A 16,062-nucleotide genomic window follows, 5' to 3' on the forward strand; every position below is an offset into this window, starting at 1 on the left:
ACCCTTTCAGTCAGTTCACCGACGCATTCAGCAAGACGTGGGCGATACAGGTTGGGCTGGATATTCCCGCCCCCAGCGATAATACCGCGAGTACTGCGGCACCTGGAATCCTCAGAGGGATCCTATCTGATAGTAGCACCCAGCTGGAACAAAGCCTTTTGGGAACCGGACCTGAAAAGTCGAGCATCGTGTCCACCTCTGGAGATAAAGAACTTGAGATTAGTTCTGACGGACCTTCGCACGAATCTACCACCACCCAATGTGGACGACCTTACTTTATTGGTTTGGAAGGTACAGGCTGGTCCAAGCAAATCAAAAATTGGAGTGAAGCTGACATCAGCCTCCTGGAGTCATCATGGAGAAAGTCAACGGTAAAAACGTACAAACCAGTCTGGACCCGTTGGAAAAGATGGGCTTACTCCAATAGCATACCTCCCGATAACCCCGAACCCTCTGATTTGGCGAAGTATATGATTCATCTACATAAATCGGCGAAGCTAACTCCCCGGACTATATCACTTCACAAATCAGTCGTCGCTACCATGGCTAACCCTCTTCGTTCAAATGAGTTGAGCTCTAATTTCCTGGTAAGACATGCAATTAAAGCGATTTCCTCGGAAAACCCTCCAACTAGAAAACCTCTAGCCTGGAATATTGACGATCTCTGTCAATTTCTCAAATCTTACGATCTGGATGAGAAGAGCCTTTTCCAAACCTTCCGCCATACCAGTGTCCTTCTTCTTCTGGCCTCAGGAAGGAGAGTTCATGATCTCACCCTGCTTTCCATCGAAGTAGGTTCTCTACTGGACAACGGCGACGAAATCACCCTGTGGCCACAGTTCGGTTCAAAAACTGACTCAGGCACATTTAGGCAATCAGCATGGGTCATCAAAAACAACGAACACCAGGGTGAAGATCGGCTGAATGTCGCTTCCTGGATCAGAAAGTCTATCATTGTTTCTCAGGAGCGGCGTTTAGGAAAAGGTCTTACGAACCTGTTTATAACTACTCGAGGAGTCGTAAAGAACGCCTCACGGACAGTGATATCCGGCTGGATACGTACCTTGTTCCAAGAAGCTGGCATGTCCGCTTCAGCTGGAAGTTTTAGAAGCATAGTGGCCTCTGATAACTGGTCAAGTAATAAGTACAATATTGAGGAAGTCCTCAAGAAAGGAAACTGGCGGTCAAAGAGAACCTTCTTTAACCATTATTTTAAGGAAATCCCTAATACTGTCACTAACAATCGGTCAAGAATTAGCGATGATTTCTCAACTTTATAAAAGCTTTAATTAATGCTGTGATGATTACTCATAATATGTTAGAATATGATTATTGGTTCCAATTCAAAGAATGAATCCGTTTTTGTTACTCGAAAGATTATCGTACGTTTTTATTTCGATCTCTGTTACTTTAAGTATCTAATAATTATAATATAAGGAAAATCGATCAAGCCAAATAGTTTTACTTCATTCCACTTCTACCCTAATACTAAATAGTTCACAGTACGCATAAGCAGCGCCGGCAGAATATAAACACGTCTCAAGTGGTTCAAGCGGAGGCTCGAACACCTAAATAGAACCGTTTTCCCCCCGAAGGGCAGAAAACGTATATTTAGGTTTCAGCCGTAGCTTGAACCACCGACTTCATGAGTCTTGCCGGCTCATTTAACAGTACCCCTAGTGTAAGTTTTAGGTTACAAAATACGTCTCGATCGCGTTCGCGTAATATCTCAATTTGTATGGAAACACGAACATCGCAAACGTTCCGCTAGAGGCGTTGTTCGTATTTCCATACAAATTGAGATCTTAACGCGAACGCGATCGAGATGTATTTTGGAACCGAAAAACTTACACTAGGGGCACAGGTACTGACAGGTGCGTCGCTCCCGCGCCGCTTCCCGCGCGCTGCTTCTTGACAGCAACAGAGTTTGACAGCTAGCTTACACACACAGATGCATATTTACAGGGGTGTGAGTGTGAAATTCGGAAGGCGTAATCTCAAGTGGTTCAAGCTACGGCTGAAACCTAAATATACGTTTTCTGCCCTCGGGGGAAAACGGTTATATTACGAGAGTTAGAGAGACGGAACAACAGGAACTAGGAACTATGTATTACTAATGTCTTAGTAGCCCCGAAGACGTGGACGGTGATTTAATTTTCGTTAAAAATATATTGAGCGATTAGATTTTTTATAAAGCGTTCTTTACTACTGCAGCGCTAGGCTATTTAAGTATTTAAAACTTTTCAACGGATACATTTGCGCACAGAGTTTGCGCTCCTTCTCTCTAATACTCTACAGTCTTAAGTTCGTGTCAGTCTGGGGTTTTCAGGTCAATTTAGTACACATACTTCGAATGACAGTTTCCTCAACCCTATTCCCACTTTATTCTTTCCTGTATCGTCCAAGTAGTACAGACCATAGAGTACCTTTAATTTTGTTTACCAACCTGTCAAATAAACTGCCATCCACCATTTTTTCCACTGCAGTTTCAAAGTTGATCGAGTAAAGTTTTACATTTTCGTAGCTTATCCTCTCAATATTTGAAGCTATGATTTTGTGAACATGTACAATAAGTGCTGTGTTGTGGGTTGTAATAGTACACGAAAGCACTTCAATTTCTATAGATTTCCAAACTATGAGATAGGACTCGAAAAGTGGTTGGAGTATAATAAAAATAAACTCAGTTTATTAATTGTGAACAATTGCGGAGCATGAACTTTCAAGGATTTCACAAGCAATTCATGTGTTAAAAGCATTTTGAGAAAAGATTCTTCGCATCAACACACGTGAGATCTCGTCTACGTACTGGTGCATATCCAACGATGTTTACTGAAGTTGAGATTGTGGCTGTCATTTCTGGTTGTATCAAAAATATGCTTTGTATAATATATTGTGATTTATTATTGCGTACATTCAGTAGGCAGCGCTAGTGCTGGTGGCGCACTGCTTCGGCGCAAACTACCTACCCTGGAATCGACCCAATGCACGTCAATTAAAATGTACCTAAATACAATAATAAATTATTAAAAACATTTTTTTTTAATTTCTACTCGATTATAATTATAATTCTAAGTGCAAATTGTGCATCCAAGGCCAACAGAGGCCCAAAAATATTTTTGCCATTATATGCAATGCCATTGCCGCAGTGCCGCAAAATTAAAAAAAAAAACGAGCTGTCATATTCATTATGTGAGGCGTCTTTGAAGCGAAATTATCTGTAGGAAGTGATCCGTCTGAACGTTAGTTCTCTATCTATATAGTTAGTACCTCTAAGTAGTCTGTGGTTTGTGGTGGTTTTAAGAAAAAAGTGCTAGTGCATGGAGACTGAACGATCAAAAATAAATTGCGATTTAAAATACTTCAGACCATACCATTTAGTATTGAAGATCACTACTTTAACCTAGCTGATAGTAAAAAAATATGGTTAATTTAAATTTATGTTAATCTCGTGGACATAAAAACCTAACCTAGTTCCATGAGCAATTATATTGTTTTTTGGGCGATTAGTGATTGATTTCGTTATTACAATGGCAGATAAAATAAGGTAATTAGAGAAACTTTTGTATTTATATAAACATAAATCCTATATCTAGGAATAATTATAAACCCATGACTTGGAAATTTTTATGTTTATCATTGATTATATTAAATATTATTGTTCCAGGATTAACTCCAAATTTGATATGAAGGGCAATTATGAGGCTTCAGATTCCGAAGATGAATACTCAGAAAATGAAAAAGAACTTCTGGATAAGGTGCGTAAGAAAAAAAACCAGAACTTAGACAGTGAGGAAGAAATGTATGCTTTTTCAGAATCCGATGAGGGCTCTGACGATAAAAAAGATGATTTGGGTATTGCTGACAGTGATGTTGAGGGGCAAGAACAATCCGATGATGACTTGCCAGATTCTAAAGCATGGGGCAAAAACAAGAGGTCATACTATGCAACTGACTATGTTGATGAAGACTATGGTGGGTTTGGAAACGACGAGCAGGCTGCTCTCATGGAAGAAGAGGAGGCTAAAAGTATACAGAAGAGACTTTTAGAACAGCTTGGAGAAGATGATTTTAACTTTGATTTTATCAATAAGCAGGCTGCCGAACTTAAAGATGCAGACACCATGGTAAAAAGTGACTTAAGCCAGATGTCAAAGAGGCAAAAAATCCAATTGCTAGAGAAAGAAAGTCCTGAATTTGCAGGTTTAATTGAAGACTTCAAAACTAAATTAACAGTTGCAAAGGATGATTTACATCCAGTTTTGAAACTTGTTGATGATGGAAAATTGCCAAAATGCCCAGCATCCAAATTTGTAAAGACAAACTTTGATCTAATCTTGAATTATTGTACTAATATCAGTTTCTATTTGTTGCTTAAAAGTCAAAGAATGAACATTCAAAACCACCCAGTTATTAAAAGGTTGTACCAATATAGGCAAATGCTGAACAAAATGGAACCTATCTACCTTGAAGTGATAAAGCCCCAAATAGATCATATATTACAGGCAGTTAATAAGAATTTAGAACTCCATGTCATAGAAGAAAAGAAATTGAAAAAAGAAAGCCAAAAACGTAAATCAGAAAACCTTGTTGAATCATCAAGTAAGAAGCTTAAGCTGATTACTGCACTGGAGAAGGATGATGGAGGTGATACAGGGGTGTCTGATAATGATGGGGAGTATGAAGACAGTCAAATTGAGGTAGATCATGTGGCTAGGAATCTTGATGAATCTGAGGAAAGTGGTTTCTCTGACAATGATGCTCAGGCAGAAAATGAAGAAAGTAAACCATCAACATCACAAGATGTGGTACCTGTGGAAGGAGACAAGCGAGAAATCACTTATCAGATAGCAAAGAACAAGGGTTTGACACCACATAGAAAAAGGGAACAGAGAAATCCCCGTGTTAAACACAAGCTGAAGTACAGGAAAGCAAAGATCAGGAGGAAGGGAGCTGTCCGTACACCTAGAACTGAAATTACTAGGTATGGTGGAGAAGCTTCTGGTATAAAGGCTAATGTGAAGAAAAGCATTAAAATTAAGTAACAAACAATATGTTTATTTGTAATCTTATATTTAATTATGTAATTTTTTTTAATAAAGTTATTTCCTGCTTTATTTCTTGATTTTTTAATGTTGCCACCTGAAACAATTAAATAATATTAACCAGAAATGATTAACACATTTGCCAGTATGATTCCACTAATGGTATGTACATTTCATGATAAAACAATGCATGACACTGGTTGATCGGTTGATTTGTTACTTTGGCAAAGAGTCTATGGTATGTTAGTTGGCTGTCATAAGTTGGCAGTAGTAAAAAACAGCTAATTTACAAAGGATTGGATTGGCAACACATTTTTCTAGCAAAACGATAACGCATCCACTGCCACCGACTCATATATTATGCGATTTTTCCCCAGTGCCGCTGTCATGATGATTCATACATTTTGAACGCACATGTGGTGGTGGCACCAGTGGTCAGTCAAGTCAAGTCAGGTGGCAGTGAATGTGTTAAACCTTGTGAATGAATGGAAAAATTTATTCATTCACAAGTTCAGTTCAATAAATAAACATGATATTTGTTATTTATTTCCTTGCCTATATTTGTGTCTCACTGCTGGTACCAGACTATTAATCTTACACCGATAGTTAAAAATTTGATGTCTTTTGGAATTGAGTTTACTTGTATAAACATTCATAAAATAAAAATGTCTTTATTGTCTTACACTTGACTTACAGTTTTAGAACTTTGTCCTTTCCTCCTGATGCTACATATGCTCCATCTGGAGACCAGTCCGTGGCGAACACCTCATCAGCATGGCCTGGCAAGTCTAGTTCCAATTTCTTTGTCTTCATGTTCCAAACTATATTGACAATATTGAGACATAATTTAATTAACATTACAAAATGTGGAATTAATGATAGACACTATGTACTCTATTAAAAGGCAACACGTTTAAAACCCTATTACAATACTCATAAAATGAAGAACTTATCCAGACTTTATATTATACTAGACTTTACCCGCGGCTTCGCACGCGTAAAGTATTCGATCTGGTAGTTACAAAATTCCTGTGGGAAATCCGTAATCTTCACTAAAAATATCGTAATCTTCATTGAGGTGTTGTCTTAAGAACAACTATCCCGTGGGAATATTGGAATAAAAGTAGTCTATGTGTTATTTCAGACATCCAGCTATCTACATACCAAATTTCATGACTCTAAGCCCAGCGTAATCTGGCGCGCGGCAATGAATGGGTAAAGAGCTTTACAGACTGCAATGCAGGACAATGAATAGATTTATTTTTCCCTGAATGGCAACACTGGCATAGATAAGATCGCTCGTTTTTGGCTCGAAATTCGAACTTGTGATTTTATTTTGCTTAATATACAAAATGTACACACCCAATATCATACTTTCTCAAGTTTTTCGCGATTCCCAAGGTCAAAGAATCGGTTTGCTTTAAAATTCCAGAGAAATAATGCGTTGTTTGGGAGAAACGTGTCAAAATGGTGTTGTAGAGCGCTATCCTGCTCTGTCTCGTTTTTTTGTCCCGTTCTGACGGTTCACTTTTATATTATAGATTGTATATCTTAATGTGCATTAACACATACGCGTCCACATACGCTACGCGCTACGTTCGTAGCCTGTAGAAACTGCCTACGAACAGAGAACTCGCCTAGCGGTTTCTTGGCCCTGAATGTGTTAATTGTGTGTTGAGTGCTTAAATTACTCAAAAAATATTGTAATAACTGGAATTTATGCTGCTTAACATAACCAAACCAACAAAAAGTTGGAAAACTCCCAACACTTTAAAGTTCAATATCTCAAAAACGGCTAAACCGATTTTGATGAAATGTGTCTAAATACCTTGGAAAACCCTCAACATTGACACTTTAAAGTTCAATATCTCAAAAACGGCTAAACCGATTTTGATGAAATATGTCTCAATACCATTGCTAGAAAACCGGCTTTCAAATAAAAAAAAATCGCATTCAAATCTTTTTACCCGTTTAAGAGCTACGGTGCCACAGACAGACACTACACAGACACCCACAGCGGTCAAACTTATAACACCCCTTTTTTGCGTCGGGGATTAATAACAAGAAAACAGCGTAGTTTTGAGTGCATTATACCTTTGAGTGTTGAATCAGCACTGGAACTCAGGAGCAGCCTTGAGTCAGCAGACCAGGCCACCATATACACTGCCTGCACATGGCCTCTTAACGTCGTTATGAATTTCCCTGTTGCAGTTTCCCATAATTTAATTGACTTGTCAAATGATGCAGATGCTATTATCCTGTGGAATAGATTTGTGTTTGTAGAGAAATTCACTTATACAATTTTATGGGCCCACTTTATTTATTTTATCTTTTATATAATGTATAATATTTGCATATATTATAATATTATGTACATATAATGACAAAATGACAGAAAATGACATTTAAAAATGTATAATGGGTTTTTGAGTAAGTGCAAAGATATCGACACGGCAAAAGTTATAAAAATATGCACACACAACACTAATGTTAAGTAATTTATTTATGTCAAAAAATAAAAGAATAATAAAATCACAAATAGGTACTACAAATGCACAACAAGTTTTGACAGGAATGTTAAGTGCATAAAGTTGTGTAACTTTGTACTTGACTGTACGTAGTGTGATGATAGTGTGCATCAACTTGGGACTTTGGGACTATCTATGAGATCTTATTGACTTATTGGCTCTGTATTGTTATTATTGTTATAAAAGCTGTTGGTTCCCCTTCAATAAATAAATATTGCTTTTCATGCTACGATTTTCATGTGACAGAAACACAAAAAAACACAGTACATACTTTTAGATATAGTAGTTGTTATTCCTCTTGTACTCATATCTATTTAAGCGGGGGGGTATTACTTAGTACGAAAAAAGGCATGTTTTTGTGATTTATTTGTGACGAAACAGTTAAAATTTCTTTATTAAAACCAATAGTATATTAAAGTAAGACATTCAAAGAATATTGTATAAAATTTTCATGAAATTAGTAACAAATTTGAAAAAAACTCCAGCATTACCTCGTAAATTATGTACAGAAATATTGTTCAAAATTTCAAAAGGATCAGTGCAGTAGTTTTGAAGTTATGAGGGGCACCAACTTTGAAAACGTGAGTTCTGGGGAAAACGCTCTAAAGTTTTGAACACTAAAAAATCTGATATTAAATGTTCATAAGCAAATTTTATCGGCTTACCTCACACTGAATCATCAATGCCAGGACGAGTGCCCACACTTTTTTGAACATGTCCTACACATTCTTTTTTCACTATTCAAAAATCATCACCATAAGGTTTAGAATTCACTAACCCGGAGTAAGCTTTAGAGTCACCGTCGCCGATATAGTTGCGATATTAAAATCCCACATGTATAAAAATACTCGTAACTTCGTCAATTTTGCTCCAATCGACTTGAAATTTTAACACAATATTCTTAAGATATTATGCATGCAATTAAGAAAAAATTAAATGGAAAAGCAGGCAAAATAGATTATTATGTAGTGGCTCTTAACTTTCTACTGTAATACTCAGACCATGCTGATTTTAGTGGACACTTGGACAAATTGGTGAACCAACCTTGAGTCAGGTGAAAACTTGACATCATTGATCAGCTGTTGGTGGCCAGTCATGCGCGCCAAAGGGCGTTTCTCTTTCTCAGGCAGCCACAGGAACAGTGTGAAGTCGTCAGAGCCCGACACAAGGCGTTCCACTCCACTCGGGCATACTGCTTCATATCGCTCTAGAGCCCTTTGCTGTAGCACTTTTTCTGTACATAAAAAAATTATTAGTGTTTCAGGTATTTAGGTGTTATAAATTCAAATTCCACATGTTTTAAGTGAAAAACTCACTATCAGAGATATATCCTTGTTGGTCTAGAACAGGGTGGAAAGGACCTGTTCGTAAAACATAGTCAGTGCTAAGAGCTAGTGTGTTCACCCAATGCGCATGCCCTTCCAATGTGCGACACAATATGCCATCATCAGCTCTCCATACCTGCAATGGTTAAAGAACAAACCTAGAAACTAGTTTCTAAATTTAGATAATGTATCCATTACTATGACTCCCGGCAGGAAACTGCTTAATAAGGCTTACTGTACCTTAATTGTCCTATCCTGGGAAGATGTGTAAATAAGGCCAGTTCCTCCCCATTTCACATTGGTAACTGCTTTAGAATGGCCTGTGAGACTAAGTATAGTGAGGCCTGACACAGTGTCCCATATTCTCACATCTCCATCTTTAGATGAAGAAGCCAATTTTCTACACTCTGGGTTTCTAAAAACGATTTTTGATTAGTTGATTCTACACAGTAACAAAAGTAAAAAATAATTGTAAAACAAATGTTTTGTTTACTTATGATATGGCTCCCAAGCCAGTGCAGTGATCCACTGTTTATGTCCGTGCATAGTTCTTCCCACTTGTTGGCCAGTACTGGGGTCCCAAAGTATTAACTTGCCTTGTTTGCATGCTGAAGCCAATTTTAAGCCATCTGGAGACCAGCTTATACACAAGACCCAATTAGTGTGACCTATAAACATATGTAAAAGTTGAAGAGTAAAAGTGATAATTTTAGATAATAACATTTCAATATTAATAAAATATTATTTATTTTATAAGTTAAAGCTTCTTTACACATAAGAATGTGTAAAGGTAGTTATTGAGGTTTCTAATTCAAGATTAGACAGAAAAAATACATGTGACGTCACATGCAAGTAGCACCATACTTGCTGCATAGAGAAAAGCGTTTTAGAAAGAGACAGATATATATTATTCTAATAAAAACACTATAAATCTGATTTTCAAATGAATAAATTTTCCTCTTCGCTAAACATTTTCTGTATTAGTATCTGTATTTTCATAATAATTTATAGGATTTATGGCAAATTCAGAAGTTGTCAAAAACCATATTACCTATAGGAAAATTCATGCAATAGGAAGTGGGAAGGATCTAAAAATTTATTGCACTGCATCATTTAAAGTTCCTAATATTTATATTTTTATCAGTAACTATCATTTATTATGTGTGGAATTCTGATTAGGTACAGGCAGTGGCGGATTTACAAATTTTCCGCCAGTAGGTAGGCTATTAAATTTTTGCCGCCCCTATATTAACCTATGAAATTCGGTGGGTACCCTATCATATTAATCTAATCTCATATTATCGCCAAGTCGAGCAAAAAAGCGGCACGACCGTATCTTCCTTTTCTCAAAGTAGTTCAGGCCATTTTCGACCCCTCATTATATAATAAATAGATTGATTTGGCAATCGCACTTAAACAATCTAATTTAATATAATATGTATTACTTGTGAGTACATTGTGTTTTCATGCGATGGCCAAGTCAATCTATGTATTTAAAACATAAAATATTTTTTATATTGATATGGTCACTATACTATGTTGTAGGTTAGCTAATAACCTAATATAATAACTTAAGACAGAAGGACCCTTAACTTGGGAGTGAATAAATTAACCAACTTGGTATTACATGGATTTCACAACTTTTTATGGTAGAAGAATAGCATGCTTATGACTGGAACTAGGAGATCATTGTGTTAATTTTCTCCAGAATAAAAAGTAAACTAGATTGTTTTAATGAAAATTTGCACTTTTAAGTTGAATATTTTGCAAACATGTTGCTGAATCGAAAAATCGTTTTAGCAAACCCCTAACGGTTTTAAAAGACCTATCCAACTATACCCCACACTATAAGACTGGATGAGAAAAAAAATCACCCCCCCCTTTACGTCTATGAGAGGGACTAGGGGAGGGAGGTACTCTAAAAAAAATGGTTTTTATTTTTTTATTATACCATTTTGTCGGCATAGTTTACTTACATATATATTCGTACAAAATTACAGCTTTCTAACATTGATAGTCCCTGAGCAAAGCCGCGGACGGACAGACAGACAGACATGGCAAAACTATAAGGGTTCCGTTTTTGCCATTTTGGCTACGGAACCCTAAAACTGTGTGTTTGGTTGACCAACCTGGCGCCCATTCGAAATTTAACAGATCGCGGGTAAAAATATCTGCTACCAACTCTGCCCAAAAACGTAAGAAAAAAAAACCTTGAACCTTGAACCTTGCCAATTTTCCATGGAATTTGTTTTAAAGGTGCGAATGTAAACTTACAAAATCGAGTGCTAGTGACATTTTCCTATATTTATATTGTTTTATTAACTTTAAAATTTAGTCTTCAACTACCTTTACAAACATGAAGTGGAGTTTGCGTGTGGAGATCCCAGAACCTAACAGTTGTATCACCAGATCCACTCGCTAACTGCTTGCCTGAAGGACTAAAGCTCGTCGAAATAACAGCTTCTGCATGCCCAGGTATAGAACTGGAATAATAATAATATAAACAGATTAAATAGTAGATAAGAGCTAGGAAGCTAGGTAGTAATTATATTTATTTTCATAGGTATACTATAAAGATAAAGCTATGCTCCAGCAATCTAAACTGGCCACTTACTCAACATTTCATATTGCATGCTCACCATATCTAGGGCTGCCATCTCTAAAATTTGGCTACCAGGACAAGACGCGTGAAAACCCCAGATTTTGGAGCCCAAAACCCAGACATGTCAACAGGTTTCGATTTTTATTAAACTTGGTCAGTAGGTATAATAAAATATAGGCCAATCAAATAAGATCCTTATAAAACGATTTACAGTTTGCAGGAAATTAATTCTTCGAAAAATTCTAATTGCATTGGTCTAAAAATTAAAAATATTTTTAAACCCGGACTACAAATGAAACCCCGCAACTAGGACAAATCCGGGGAAACCCAGACGGATGGCAGCCCTAACCATATCCACCAAACTCAGCTACTGCATATATAGTGACTTTCCATTACATTCTTGAAATGGTAACTATCTACTTACTTTGCCAATAATATTTTGCGAATTATGGAATTTCTTATATATACTACTAAAGTAATAATGTTTACCTTGTGCATCTGGTAACAGGCCTCACTCTGAACACTGCTTGTTGTTGATATATAATTTCTACCACTTCTTCAGAATTTAAGGACTTTAAATCAAGTGTTTCTTTTAGTGTAGAAGTTATTTCAACATCTTTGACAAAAAATAAGAATGGCTTGCCTTCCTGTAAAAAGTTCCAATAACATTAGTGTAAAGTAGAGTAAAAAGGTATTTAATAATATATTAATTAGTATGTATTTAAGTGAAGTACCTCGTGTAAAAGTGCATTGCAAATTAGTTGGAGTTGGTCCTTAGATACGTTTAAAGGTAAATCTAAGGGACTCCCGGTCTCTTCTCCTGTGTCAGACTTGAATCTTGCCTGAACAGTACTTGGCAAATCAATATCCACGTCCATTTTTGTTACCGTTTTCCAATGTAAATGTTATTCTTTTAATTGTAAGATAGGAACAGCGACCAACCATCAACATAACCTAACATTTACAATTTTGTTAACTGTCATTTCCACATGAACCGTATGTTTCAGTGTCGTCTAAAAACGTCGCTTAATCATACAGTCAAGTAGAAAATCTGGTCTACTTGAACATATCTTGTCTATGCATGCTGGTTATGACGATGACGACATTTTATTTCCTTTCAATCTGCCTGACACTGGCAACATTAGGGTAATGTCCGATTTCGGCATTTCACTTACGTGTTTTGTTTATTTTACTTTTTAAAATTAACTGGAATACTATTATAAAATGAAAATCTTCTATATTCTAATCATTTCACTGACTATAGTAAATTGTGACGAACATACGCACACGTATAAAGATGGAGAACAAGTAGTACTGTGGATGAACACCGTGGGCCCATACCATAATCGCCAGGAGACGTATGCATATTTTTCGCTACCGTTTTGCATCGGCACCAAAGTGACTATCGGGCATTACCATGAGACCTTGTCGGAAGCGCTTCAAGGAGTGGAATTGGAATTCAGTGGACTCGACATCACGTTTAAGGATAAAATCTCAGCACAACAGTTTTGTGCTATAGAACTTACCGAGCAGAAATATAAGGCGCTGGTATATGCAGTGAAGAACCACTACTGGTATCAGATGTACATAGATGACCTTCCTATATGGGGAATAGTAGGTGAAATTGATGGAGACAACTATTATATTTGGACACATAAGAAATTTGATATTGGGTACAATGGAAACAGAATTGTGGAAGTCAATCTTACTGCTGAGAATAAAGAGCGGCTCACTCCAAATGCCAAGATACAATTCTCGTATGAAGTTAATTGGAAGAAGAGCAACATTAAATTTGAAGACCGTTTTGACAAATATTTAGACCCCAATTTCTTCCAACACAGGATACACTGGTTCAGCATCTTCAATAGCTTCATGATGGTTATATTCCTGGTGGGGCTGGTCTCCATGATCCTCATGCGCACTCTGCGCAAGGATTATGCCAGGTATTCTAAGGATGATGACTTGGATGATTTAGAAAAGGATTTGGGAGATGAGTATGGATGGAAACAAGTGCATGGTGATGTATTCCGACCCGTCCCACACTTAGGCTTGTTCTCTGCTCTGGTTGGTGCTGGTTACCAACTCACTACCGTGACGTTGGCTGTCATCATTTTTACAATATTTGGAGAACTTTATACTGAAAGGGGTTCCTTACTGTCCACTGCTATTTTCATTTACGCTGCAACATCTCCTGTGAATGGATACTTTGGTGGATCTTTGTATGCTAGAATGGGTGGCAAATTGTGGATCAAGCAGATGCTTCTTTCTGCTTTCTTGTTGCCTGTGCTGGTGTGTGGCACTGCATTCTTCATTAACTTCATTGCTATGTATTATCATGCATCCAGAGCTATTCCGTTTGGCAGTATGGTAGCTGTGATGTCTATCTGCACCTTTGTCATTTTGCCTCTGACACTGGTGGGCACAGTTTTGGGTCGTAATCTAGCTGGACAACCAGATTATCCTTGTCGTATTAATGCTGTTCCCAGACCAATACCTGAAAAAAAGTGGTTCATGGAACCATTTATAATCATCATAATGGGTGGTATTTTACCATTTGGTTCCATATTTATTGAAATGTACTTCATTTTCACATCCTTCTGGGCATACAAGATTTACTATGTGTATGGGTTCATGTTGCTTGTGTTTGTGATCCTCATGATTGTGACGGTGTGTGTAACCATAGTCTGCACATATTTCTTGCTGAATGCGGAGGATTATCGCTGGCAGTGGACCAGCTTTCTCTCTGCTGGAAGTACAGCTATCTATGTTTACTTATATTCTTTCTACTACTTCCTGTTCAAAACTAAAATGTATGGTCTTTTTCAAACAACTTTCTACTTTGGCTACATGGCTCTGTTTAGTTTAGCACTTGGGATAATATGTGGAACAGTAGGTTACATTGGCACTAGTCTTTTTGTGAGAAAAATATATTCCACTGTGAAAATTGATTGAGCACAATACATGAGGCTGTCAATTCAACATGGTAATTTTATGCTATTTGCAATAATGTGTTTCCAATACTTTGTTGTTGGTTTGGTTTATTTATTACTTATATGAAAATTAGAAAATATGAGAGGACTGTGAATAAAAGTGTAATTGAGTGTAACTAATGAAATCAGGCTGATGGATTCTAGTTAGACATTCTAAAATAACTAATTAAGTGCTGTAATTATAAAGTTTAAAATCACAATTTTGCATGCACTGATAGTATTTATGTTAAACCAATGTGATCCTGATTTCGTATTTTTTAAGTGATAGTCTCATTATTTCAAAAACATTGTTTTTTATTTATCAGAGTTGTTGCTTTGAAAATGAGACATGAATTTGAAACTATATATACTTGTGGATAAGTATAATTAAATAAGTCATTATTACTTGCGTTGACAAAGAAAATGTTCCAACCGTAAAGTTTACTGTCCTTGTGCTGATCTATGCTAGTAAAGGTGTTTCCTCATAGTTTCAGCGGTGCTAAATATTAACTGCTCTGAAATTTTGAACTTGTAAATATTTTTCCCATTTTACTTAGATACTACTTACTGAACTTTGTGCAATGGTACTGTTATTACTATCCTATCATGAGATTATGGTATATTATACCGTATATAATAGGTAATATCAATTTAAAACTACACTAGTATTTGAAATACTATCATTGTATTATTACCACATAATAATTAGGCTCCATTAGCGGGGTAGAAGAAATGATTTCCACAGCTTATATGTGTTTTGATCCAAGGGCAGACAAGTCATTCCTGCTACTGCGATAATAAGGGTTAATAATTAAGATATTTTGTGTTATTATTCAATTCAGTAGATTTTGTTTTGTTTCTTTTTAATGATTACTATAACTATGCCATAAGTGTACTAAATGTACTTTGTCAAGATTCTACTGTAAAACCATTCAATATAATTTTAAGAAGTAAAAAAAGGCTTTTATTATGACCATTCTTTGAATCATTTAAGGCCTTTTTGGCTTGGCACAGTTAATTATTGTTAGTTTGTAATGATAGGTCGTGACTGAAGCTTATTCACTAGAGTACTGTACTTACTGTGAATAATAAATTATTGTTTAATGGCAAAGCTTGTTTATTTCAAAGTCGAAGTATGCATGCCTAAATAAACCTACAGCTCAGGTCCCTTTTCAAAAACCAATATCAAATACTTCTCACTTTTTACTTCAATGGCTAAAGCAGTTTTGTAATAAATAATAACTAGTTTTTTTTTATCCGCGCCTTCATTATAGATCTGCCTCCTGAATTAAGATTTCACTGAATTCCATGGAAGTGTACAAAAATTCCACACATGGAAGTATACATTTATGGGGATAAATCACGTATGGTCTTCATTTACTTTGCACGAAGAAGGATTTATGCATAGTAAATGCGTTCTTGACGCTGTTGAAATGAAATATCGGAGTAAAAAGTAGTTATCACTTCTCATGCTAGTAAAGTTCGTGTTTATGCTGGATCTAGGCGACATAAAATGACTTTTTATGCTCTAGTGCATAAAGCAAAATCTTCATCTAAGTCTCTAAGACCAAGGCAATCAAGTGTAACAACAGAGAA

The 16,062-nt window shown here is 36.4% G+C and overlaps 4 protein-coding genes across 4 annotated transcripts; 3 read left to right on the plus strand and 1 right to left on the minus strand.

Annotated features, from left to right (window-relative positions):
- Nucleotides 1-40: 40 nt before the first annotated feature.
- On the plus strand, nucleotides 41-457 carry LOC141437251 (uncharacterized; the record flags this gene model as incomplete). Its single annotated transcript, XM_074100505.1, is given in 1 exon segment — nucleotides 41-457. A coding segment is annotated over 1 exon segment (335 nt), but the record flags the coding sequence as incomplete, so codon positions are not given.
- A 2,789-nt stretch (nucleotides 458-3,246) lies between these two features.
- Nucleotides 3,247-5,114, plus strand: Sas10 (UTP3 small subunit processome component Sas10). Its single transcript, XM_074100615.1, has 2 exons — nucleotides 3,247-3,544; nucleotides 3,665-5,114. The coding sequence occupies exons 1-2, from the start codon at nucleotides 3,528-3,530 to the stop codon at nucleotides 5,040-5,042; spliced, it is 1,395 nt and encodes a 464-aa protein (XP_073956716.1). The 5' UTR covers nucleotides 3,247-3,527; the 3' UTR covers nucleotides 5,043-5,114.
- On the minus strand, nucleotides 5,054-12,480 carry Nle (notchless protein homolog 1). Its single transcript, XM_074100614.1, has 10 exons — nucleotides 12,232-12,480; nucleotides 11,987-12,144; nucleotides 11,242-11,378; nucleotides 9,389-9,563; nucleotides 9,136-9,310; nucleotides 8,887-9,031; nucleotides 8,615-8,804; nucleotides 7,137-7,300; nucleotides 5,737-5,863; nucleotides 5,054-5,139 (listed from the first exon to the last, which is right to left on the minus strand). The coding sequence occupies exons 1-10, from the start codon at nucleotides 12,373-12,375 to the stop codon at nucleotides 5,127-5,129; spliced, it is 1,428 nt and encodes a 475-aa protein (XP_073956715.1). The 5' UTR covers nucleotides 12,376-12,480; the 3' UTR covers nucleotides 5,054-5,126.
- Nucleotides 12,481-12,606: 126 nt separating this feature from the next.
- On the plus strand, nucleotides 12,607-15,577 carry TM9SF3 (transmembrane 9 superfamily protein member 3). Its single transcript, XM_074100613.1, has one exon. It carries the CDS (start codon nucleotides 12,722-12,724, stop codon nucleotides 14,447-14,449), a length of 1,728 nt encoding a protein of 575 aa, XP_073956714.1. The 5' UTR covers nucleotides 12,607-12,721; the 3' UTR covers nucleotides 14,450-15,577.
- Nucleotides 15,578-16,062: the final 485 nt, after the last annotated feature.

Source organism: Choristoneura fumiferana, chromosome 17 (assembly GCF_025370935.1).
Source record: "Choristoneura fumiferana chromosome 17, NRCan_CFum_1, whole genome shotgun sequence".
NCBI classification, from domain to species: Eukaryota; Metazoa; Arthropoda; class Insecta; order Lepidoptera; family Tortricidae; genus Choristoneura; species Choristoneura fumiferana.